The following is a 10,868-nucleotide window of genomic DNA, read 5'->3' as shown; positions in this document are numbered from 1 at the left end:
TAACTGACCAGATGTTGATATTTAGATGTTTTACATTGTGGGAATCGATTTTACAAAAGCGGCACGCCGCCACCTTTCAGCGCCGGGCGTCGTCATGTTCGCGGTGTCGTGTGATTTCATGGCTTCGTCTGCTCCGTCAGAGAGATTTCTCCTGCTCCTCCTCCTTCAAGCTTTTCCACCCTGTCCTCCACCACCTCCTCCTCCTCTTCCTCAGATAGTGATGAAGCCTCCTTGGTCACTGCTGACTGACTCCGGCACCACGCAGCGACCCCTCCGCCTCGTCACGCGCCGCTTCCGGTGGAATTTAGCGTAGCAGCGAAACCCTGAGAGATGAAAACAAATCATGAGGTGAATAAATCAGATGCAAGTTATTAAACGTACATGATCAACTGTTTTACATTAGGTTTAAATCACATAAACAGATAAATCTGCAGTGCTATAGAAGCTAAACGTTATGAAAATGTTGGAACCAGTAGGTGAGAAGGATGCCATCCAGCAAAATGTCCATAATGCTCCTTGTTAACCCGCCTCCAGTAGAGAGAGAGAAGGAGCACAGGGGTCGTTTAGTTGAATGTGTTAGTGGAGCGAGACTCATTGATCCTTTATCTGACTGAGGAAGTTAGAATCTATGGCTCTGAAATATCATTAGCTTAAAGTCGAGATGAAACGAAAAAATGCCTTTTAAACTCCTCAAGATCACATCCCCGCTAATATTGTGAATCTACTTCAAAACATGTGTAAATAAATGTGATATATATACATTTTTTACATCAAAATCAACCCAATTTCAACTCATAACACAATGCCATCCATCAATCAATCGGCGACTTTTAGATAAGAGAGGAGTGTGTGGAGCGATACATTTTAAGTCCACACAGTAAAGTCCTAAAACCATGAAATGAGTTTGCATTTTTGCACTTCTAGTTCCTTTGAATATCAGTCAAAGTGTTTTTGGTTAGATGTTTGAAATAAGGTCTGTGCTTAAAACAAGCTTAAGAGATTTTAACATTTTGTTCTACAATAAATATGACTGTGGTGTAGTTGGTTTCTAGTTTTATAGCAATAGCCTTTTACTTCTGCCGATTGCATTCACGCTTTGAACATCATAATTATAATGCTGTTAATTTGTGAAGATTATCAAGCTGAACAAAACGTGTACGTATCATAAAAGCTTGTTTGCCACAGAACTCGTCTTCTGCAGTAATGCAAGAGCCAATGGAGAAATACCAACTGGCGTTTTTGTCGAGGGAACTAGCGTGATGCTAACTCACAAAATACGTCAGCAGATAAATCCCTGGCGCTGTCCGTGGTGCTGAAGTAGCAAACGGATTTGCAATTGTGATTTTTTTTGTCTCCAATTACGCCCTCTTGTCAGTTTTGACTTGGATCTGTAACCCTCTCTGAACTTTACAGCCGGGGGGGCGGTATTAAAAAATACAAAAGCAAAGGAGTCGTTCGCTCGTCGCTGTTGAATTAAGCAAATCGTCTCCTCCCTTTTGCTAAAAGCTGAACCTAAACTACAAACTAACCCCAGATTAATCAGCTCCAACAGCACGGAAACAATCACCACATGTCTAAACTCACAACACTGTGACATTCAATGTTTCCCACTAAGTCAGTCGGCCACACATTGTGGTCCACTCTAGGGACGCTTACCCGTCACCAGTCACTGACTTTTAAAATAGATCCAAAAAGAGCCCAGAAAGTGGAGCATTGCTTCGAAGCAAAAGGTCGACATTTTACGTGATTGCTCACTTTCTGGCTGAGAGTTAGATGAGAAGAGAGAGAGAGAGAGAGAGAGAGAGCTATCAGAGTGAGTACACCTATTTCCCAAAATGTCAAACTATTCCTTTCAGTAGTGACCTGATGGTGGAGAATAAAAGAGAATCTCTGGTGAGGAAGTTCATTTAAATGTTAGTAAACAAGTGAAATATATATTTAAAATTTGATTCTAAAAGATGAATGTTATATAAAACACCTGTGTTGTGTGCAGTTTGATTTAAGTCGCACAATCACCTGACCTGCACACCTGTTCTCACTTCCCCTCATCAGCCCAGTGGTTTGTATATGGGCCCGGTTCCCCTCACTCTCTTTCAAAAGGTCTATTCCGTGTCATGTGACCGCGGTCTCCTCCTCCTCACTCACCTTCCTCACACATGCAGTCGTCGTAGCATTTGTTGTTGAGGCCTCTGTTGTGAGGTTGACACTCGTGTTGTCTCAAGTCACAACAAGAACCTGTAACGGAACAAACGCGTCACAAATTCAACGACCAAGCACATGAGAAACCGTGTAAAAGAAAGTGACTTTAAGTTATAACGTCTACGAGAAATTGCCTCTGAAAGGCGTCTCACTAGAGACATGAACACACAACAATTTTGGTTGTTTCACTTTAAGTCATTCTTTTTTTTTGTGTTTTTCTCAATGGTTTGAAGTGGGCGGGGCTCAGTTGGGGGTAAAAACAGGATGTCACATGGCCATTTATTAACCAATCAGGATGTGTTTGAAATCCCAAAAAGTGGTTTGGGGTTGTTTGGTTATGAAGCTAATGTGATGGCTGTCGCCATTTTGTTTTTTTGCAACAAGAAGTGACAGGAAGGGTGGAGCTAAGTACAACTGAATGCTGAATAAGACATTTTTAGGCAACTAAAATGTTACAATGAACTCACATGAACTAAAAACACATTGAAAGGGTCAAAGTTCGAAGATGAAAACACGGAGAACACACACCGTAGTAGCGACCTGTCAATCACAAGGTAGCCCCGCCCTAAAGCATACTCTGCTTTATGGTCTATTTGACTCTAAATGGGACCATCATTTACTAAATGAGCATCATGTTATATTGAAGAAGACTTGAAACTAGAGATTGAGACATAAACTCATGTTTACAGTGTTTACTGAGGGAATAAATCAAGAGAGAAGTAGTCATTTTCTCATAGACTTCTACACAATCTGACTTCTTTTTGCAAACAGAGGAGTCGCCCCCTGATGGCCGTTAGAAATAATGCAAGTTTAAGTTAGGTTTAAGTAGATTTGGCTTCAACTGTTCAGACCCGGGGGTTTCCGCCGGATCACCACTGACCTGGGAGGCAGTCCAGGTGGTGGTCACACGGCTCGATGGCGTCGGCGTCCACCGTCACATTCCCACTGCTGAGGTTCTTACTCCGCCTCTTGTCTGCAGCGGGAGAAACAAATGGAATTTGGAGCAGACGTCCATGGGGCCCACATGATGAATCCTAATGACTTTGGTAATCCCCGGACTTTCCCTGTTGCACCCATGGATGTAAAGAATAGAACTGAATACAGCGTTGGGGGCGGGGCTCCCATTCATTCTCATGAAAGTTGCTCAGTGGCGCATGAAGCAAAAAAAAAAGTTTTGTCCCAAGTATAAAATTACGGCGATGGGCCAATGGAGCAAGAGCACTGGCGTTCCCTTAAACTCCGCCTCCCAGCCTCGCTCTCAGGCTCATTCACATGAATGAAGGGAGGAAAATGACTCTGTTGTAAGTGATAGGACTTTTAGGACAGATTTATTTTAATACAGGCTATTCAGGGGTTAGGGTTAGGGGTTAGGGGTGATTTACCGGAGAAAAGTAAATAAAAAAGACGTCTCTTTCCCAATGTATGTCTATGGGAAAATATATAATTTTAGGCAGCTTGGCACCACGTGACGGACCTGGAAATTGTATTTCCACGGTTTGGACACGATGTAACATTTGCTTCAAAGCCCAGCGCTCTTCCTAGGGGCTTGTTTTTGTTTTTTATAGAAATATCTAAACAACTATTGGATGGATTACCATGGAATATACTCCAGACATTCATGGACCAATGAGTTTGATCCCCAAGAGGTCAAACTTTGTCCAATATTCTCATTTTTTTTGACTAAATACCCATAAAACTAAAAACATTCCCAGCAGCCTCCGCTGATTTTTTATTTTTTTGTAATAAAGTCTGAGTTTAATGCAGTTTATTTCCACCCAACCTGTTTATAAATCAGGGTATTTTAATGAAATCACATTCAGGATTGCAGCTAATAACTCACCTTTCTTCCTGGAGGACGGCCAGGAGTCCACAGGTTTCATGTCCTCGTAGTCTGTCCAGTCAAAAAGCGCCATGTCCAGCGTTGGCATCACCTCTCCTTGTCCTTTTCCTCTTCCGGACCTCTGAAAAAAAAACGAAGCGTAACTTGAAGTCAACTAACTCAACTTCACTCACCAAACAGGAGAGAACAAACATGTCGACACGCAGATCCTAATCTCATCTCCCATTAGTTTCAGCGTGCTGTGAAATGTCCGCTTCATTTATGTACTCAAAGACAATTGTGATCAGAATATGAAGATCTTAAATGTTGGCGTTATTCAGCACACAAGCTGCTGTAGAGAATACATTGAAGAGATCAATTCTGTCTCCTCAGATTAATGTTCAGTTACGACAATTACAGCGCAGCAGCAGCAGCGGACGACTCCGGTTTGATTTGTTGACTGTGTTTCTATCAGTACTGCAGGTAAACACGTCCAGGCTGTTGCTAATGAAACACATCAGACTCAGTTGTAATGCCTCATTGATTCATGAAACGCCCACACAGAGTCCACAGAGATAGAAGCAGAGCTACCCGATCGATTGGGAACAGAGAACATGTCTGCCCACAGCCTGGATTATCAATATATATATATATATACACACACACACACACATCACAAGATCACATCGTTTGTATTGTTAATGCATATACAATATACAGATGTAAAAATGTAAACTACAGTCCATTACACACAACCACAGGTTGTATTTCTCAACAGGGCCGCAGGAAAGTAATGCACCCTGCAAAGCATCCTGGGTGGACATTTTAGTTGTGATTTTAGTTCAAATATCTGCAATGTTTAACACAAGTCTACCACTAAGTTTAGATTCATGGCATAGTTCGAGAAAGATACTTTTAAAAGTAATTTCTTACTTTACTTAGAGTATTTTTTTCTCCTTGTGCTTATATTTGAGCATAGCAGAGCTGCCCGTGCTGCCACTGTAGGCGTGTTATTGATCCTGGTTTTATCACGGGTTGCCAGTCTCTTCTCAGACCAACAAGTCCTCCTACTTGAGGCACCAAAAAAATCGTATTTGGTAAAAAGTTTGAGGCATCTGAAAGTATGTGATTAAATAAAAGATCTTTAGAGAAACCAACGTGGACTGTAAAGTCACTTTTGTAAAGAGCCACAGTAGTAAAACAGGAACAAAATAAAAATAAAAGCCTTTATTCTAAGAGAATCAGACAAATGGGGGTGAGTTGTTGCATAAGAGGAGCGGGTCTGATATCTCACTCACAACTAGTATAAATATATACTAATACAAACGCTTGGTCAGTGCTCCATGGCGTCCACAATTAGTCATAAGTGAGTTCTTCAAGTTATTCTCTTCTCCTAAACCGAACTAAGAGGTTTTGATGGAAGTATACTTTGAACATACATGATGCATGTTACGAGTAGAAACGGACACGCGGTCCCTAAAACGTCACCTTTCACGGCTCAGGGAATATAATATCCGGGGACACTGTCGGACTCTTTGTGAGGAAAAAGTACAAGAAGTTGCAAGACTCTCCGGCTGTTCATGGGGATGGATTCTTCATAAATTGTGAACATTTTCAGAATTATACTTCAAATAAAAGGAAACATTTGGAGGTGTTGTTATTTATCGGTTGTTATGAAATGGTTTTACTGGTCCGGCCCTAATTGGGCTGAATGTGGCCCAAGGGTTTGACACCACATTTAGAAATCTAATGAAGCCGTTCTTGTTCTCCAGAGAAAACACAGTTGACATTTAATCTCGCCCCAACACATCATGGAAAAGGAAGATTAACAAAATAAAATGATCCTTTTAATTTTAATGAGACATCGTCTCTGTTTGTTTTTCTAGTGTGCCGTTTTTTGTAACAAAAGAATACTGTGTATTTTCTGCTTTCTCCCTAAATAGTTCAATTCAGCAGTAGAATACCTTTTGGACCGATGCATAAATACATATAAAAGTATCCGTTTCATAAATTAAAATATTTGACCGCAGTAGAAATAATTGCAATTCGGATGAGTGTTCGATGACATCGCTATAAAACAAAACTCCTTCGTGGATTCTTTGTGCATATAACTGCAATAAGAGCCATAAAAACGTCACCGCCGTCACACACAGAGGACGCAGCATATAAATGTTAGACAGTGTGATTAAGTCAGCAGGACGTTGAGGCGTCTCTTGAGGAATAATCGGTCCATGAAAGACATCCATCAAAAGAAAGAAGAATCAAAGTCTTGGTGGAAACAGATCCATACTTGTTTCCTTTCCCCCTCAGGAAATAAACCCATATGGAAATAACAATTACATTAATTGCAGGAGGCTATCTGCTTGTGTTAGGCTGCTCATTAAAGCATCAGCAGAAGATCGAACATTAATTAAGAAGCCTTGCCGCAATGCTTGCGCCACTGGAGCAATTGTTCAAGAAAAGGCGCTTTTTTCTCTTCCGTGGTCCAATAATATGTGACCGCTCCCATAGTAAAGACACACACACACACACACACAGAGTCCTGGAATCTCAGAGTCAAGCAGTCTGCAGACGGAGAACATAGAGAGACTGGCGGAGGGAGGCATCGCTCAACTAGGTGCTGAAAGTCTGGATGCGATGTACATATCAAGCAAGAGTTTTTTCCCCTGAAGTATAATCATGCATGAAATGGAAAATACTCATGCAAAGTACCTCAAAATTGGACAGCACTTGAGTAAATGTACTTTACTTTACATTGCATCACTGGATACAATTTTAAAAAGACAATGTTTGGGGTACAATGTGTATTATTATGTTTTCTGTTCCAATAAACTAGTGAAATGAAGATTAAAAAAGCGTTGTATGTGCGTTTAAGTCAGGTGGTACGATATCCACATCACTGGATTAAATATTGTTTAAAGACGTTTCTTCTGCATTATTAGTTTTAGGAGCTGAATCTGTCCTTCAGCTGGATGACATCACTTTGTGATCAATAACAACAACTGAAGAATCTTTTCAGAAGAACGTCTTCAATCCAAAAACTCAAGTCCAGGGATTCGCTTTTCTTTCCCATGAATTTCATTTCCATCAACATCTGGACTGTCTCCCACGGCGCTCCTCGACAAAACAGCTGTCAATCAAACGGTTGAAATACATCCGATGCGTTTCCCACGGACGCCCTTACAAGCTGCCGGGTGTTTGTAGCAGCAGCTGTGACGAACGTCGACGCTTTCGCTGACATCGGGTTCTCAAAAAGTCTTGTTTGTAACCGTTCCAGAAAACCTGATATTTCCCGCCCCCATATAAATGCTGTTGATGCTGCTGAAGCATCGTGCTGGGTGAGGGTGGCAGGTGGAGAGGGGTGGCCCCAAGACCGCCAAAGAAAGGAGACTCTCCGGGCTCCCGTACATTTTGTCCCGCCATGGTTTTAATAAAAGAGCAGGAGGGTCGTTACAGAAAATGTGTTGCTGGATTCTGAACCGTGTGATTTTGATCCCGGAGGCGTCGTTTTATTATACAGAACGCGGCCGTGTCTCAATACGCATTGAGACCAGGACCCAGCGGCCCGCTGGAGGATATTTTCCGCAGGCAGCACTTTCAGGTCCACACTGTGTCCTTTTTCCGAGATGAGCTATGAGGTTTCGCGGCGGCATAACGGCAGTAATGGGGCCCATTTTCGCTCTATTTCCCCCGCACACTGGGATCACACTGAGGCACAACAGACGCCGCCTTTTTAATAAGCACTCTGGGCTTCCGCTGGGGTTACCTGGGGTTTGGTGGAGGCCGGGGGCAGCGTTGGGGGATGCTCGTTCATCACCGTGGTAACCATGGAGGAGCCGGAGCCGAAGACGGCGGCGATGGGGGAGGGGGCGTCACCGGGCGGGGTCATGCCGAGCGAGGGGGAGGCGGAGGAGGAGGAGGAGGAGGAGGGAGGGTCCTCGAACAAATCCCTGTCCTTAAACGCAGAGCTGAGCTCCGGCTCTGGAAGAAACCCTGGAGGAGAAAACACAAATGTGTTACAGATAATACAGATAATGCGTCATAAATATATTTTACTTCCTTATTAAAGTCATTATTAAAGAGAACGTGGCACTGCGTTCCAAATCGGATACTTTTTCTTTGGACTTCGTCCGCACTGCAGCATATAAAGTACGCATGCAGTATGCATTCAATTGGGACGTTTTCCTTCCTTATGACAATGCGCCTTGAACTTTGACCCCCCTGCTCATATATCAGCTGTGCAGAGGATTGGGGGTCAGAAAAGCATGCTGGCTTGCATACATGTGACTGTAGGACATCCTGGTGTTTTTGGATACTCTGTTTGAGATTCTAAACCTCAACACAGTATCCAAACTAAATATTTTCCTGGAACGCACAGTGAGTCTCTGTAATGTTTGACTCAGATGAAGAAGTACTTGGTGCCAAAACCTTAGGCCTTAAATCCGTGTGTTCCAGTATATTTTGGGTGTGAATGTATGATATAAATTCGTATGTGTTATGACCACCAAATTCAGCATTTTTTAACAAACGTAGAACCAGTCTGCTTTCATTTTTTGTTTAAAAATGTAAAACGGTCTAAATGAATCAAACCTCTATAAAGAGTTAACACAGTTGGAAGACTATGTCTGTCCAGTTAAATGATTAGTTCCTCCAATCAAAACAAAAAAAAGCCCATTTTCTCCCTAAAAACAGGCTCACAGAAAGGTCCATTTAGTTGTTGAAGTGGAGCTTTTGATTGGAACAAATGATCTTCCTCAGACAACTTCCCTAATCAGGAGTTGTCGCAATCTTCATGTCCTGCAGACATGAACTGAAGCTAAATGGATCTTTGGTGGGATGGTTGTGTTTTTAAGGTAAATGGTAGATGGTCTTTTCTAGTCTTCCCACCTCTCAAAGCGCTTTAACACTTCATGTTATTCACCCATTCACACCCTGATGCCGGGGGCCACCATGCAAGGTGCCACCTGCCCATCGGGACGATCTAACCATTCACATTCACACGCCGGAGGCACACCCTGCGGGAGCAATTTGGGATTAAGTGTCTTGCCCGAGGACACATCGACATCCTCCGATTGAAGGACGACCCTCTTGGTGCCCACAGCAGTGAAAAAAAAGACACGTCGTTAAAAATTCAACATCTTTTTGTTCAGGCTCTCGGTTCCTCTGAAATGATCCCACAGAGCTCGCCGTGTGACGCCTGTGAATCATCTTTAGTCGCCACGCAGGGCATTGTTTATGCACAGAGTTGCATTAATGATTGTGCCATCCGATCTGTTCTATTCACAGCATCCCTCTCATTGTTTAACCCTCAGCAGTTCCTCCTGCCACATGCCACAAGGTCTTCCATGAAAACCGCCTGCAGCTCCGTGTTGCTCGTCCAACACGGGACAGTCCTGTGTGTCTGGGCCAGCTCACCTTTTCCGTGCCGCTCCTTGTCACGCCGACTCCCCTGTCTCCTTTGCTCAAAATGGTGTCCGTGTCCGTGTCCATTCCCGTGTCCCCGTCCCTTGCGTGTCCCCAGAAGCTGGTTTTCCCGGGTCTGGGACGGACTCTTCATGCTCATTCGAACCCTGTCTCTGTCCCGGCCCGTCTCCAGTCTCACCGGGCTCAGGCTCTCCAGGCCCGTCCCGTCATCCTCGGGACGGGCGAGCGGGTGCAGCGGCCTGTGGGAGAGCAGCCCGGCCCCGCCTTTGGCGGCGCGGGCCCCCTGGCCGCCGTGCCCTCCGCGGCCCCTGCCGTAGCGGTGGCCCTGCAGGCCTTGCAGAGGGTGCTGCAGGGCGTTGCTGCCGCCTGCTGAGGGCGCCGCCTGTCTCCTCTTGCCGCGAGGAGCTCCGGGCTCAGCGCTGTGGGACAGCGTCAGGGCGGCAAACAAGAACGCCAGGAGGAGACTCCAGGAGAGAGCCATTGTCTGTCCAGCACCACGCCACCTGCTGGAGAGAAGAGGCACATCAATGCTTCACACTCTTGTTTGTAGTTTGATCAATTAGTAACAATCTGACTGGCTTCTACTTAGTGAGATCATTTTGAAGGACTACATCCAGAGCTGAAAGTGAACTCGTTGGGAAAATAATATTCAGCAGTTATTTTTTTAAGCAATTTTTCAAGAGAAAAATGCAAAATATTACATTCATTTATGATGATTTCTTTGTCTTATTTGACCGTGAACTCAATATGCAACCAGAGCTTATGTGGAAGCGTGTGAATAGGGCAGATTTTAGGATTTTTTGACAAACAACGTAACATGAGTACAGGAAACACGTCGCCTATCTGAATCCGCAGAAGTCACGAACATTGCTAATGCGATAAAATAACTCAACAACATTTCAGGACACCAACACCAGTCTCCTGGTTTAAGTCCTGTAATGTTTGACCCTTTCACCTCTTCTCCGTTATAAGTATCTGACTTTTTATGCTACATTACTTAGCATCCTCTTAGCACATTCACATCCCTGCATTTACATTGCATTCAGCACAGATCACATGACGTAAACTGACACGTAAACTGACAAAAAACATATTTTTACATTAATTCTGACAGCAAACCTCCAGCCTAATTAACGTCCCTTTAAAAGAACGTCCTTCAGCTAACTTCAGCCCTCAGGTGTTTCATGCAGAAGCTGCTATCTAAATCCACAGGGGTTTTGTGTCCAATCTTCCGCTGTATTCATTCTCCCTCATCATCGCCGCTCTACAAATTCAGACGGCATCCCCCTTCAGCCTCTCGAGGAGCCGTTTTATCTGGACTCGCTGATAAAGAAAGAGGTGGGCCGACACTTTTTTAGAAATTTACTTCCCAGCCTTCATTCCTGTACATTCGCGCCTCGCTCAGTATGAGATGTTCTCAGTATGT

At 43.8% G+C, this 10,868-nt stretch overlaps 1 protein-coding gene across 1 annotated transcript; it reads right to left on the bottom strand.

Annotated features, from left to right (window-relative positions):
• Nucleotides 1-210: 210 nt before the first annotated feature.
• On the bottom strand, nucleotides 211-9,923 carry draxina (dorsal inhibitory axon guidance protein a; the record flags this gene model as incomplete). Its single annotated transcript, XM_079218038.1, has 6 exons — nucleotides 211-323; nucleotides 2,146-2,235; nucleotides 3,080-3,172; nucleotides 4,040-4,160; nucleotides 7,785-8,011; nucleotides 9,434-9,923. 6 exons carry the CDS (start codon nucleotides 9,921-9,923, stop codon nucleotides 211-213), a joined length of 1,134 nt encoding a protein of 377 aa, XP_079074164.1.
• Nucleotides 9,924-10,868: the final 945 nt, after the last annotated feature.

This window comes from Taurulus bubalis (assembly GCF_910589615.1).
Source record: "Taurulus bubalis genome assembly, chromosome: 5".
Classification (NCBI taxonomy): domain Eukaryota; kingdom Metazoa; phylum Chordata; class Actinopteri; order Perciformes; family Cottidae; genus Taurulus; species Taurulus bubalis.
This window is presented reverse-complemented; position numbering and strand designations above follow the sequence as displayed.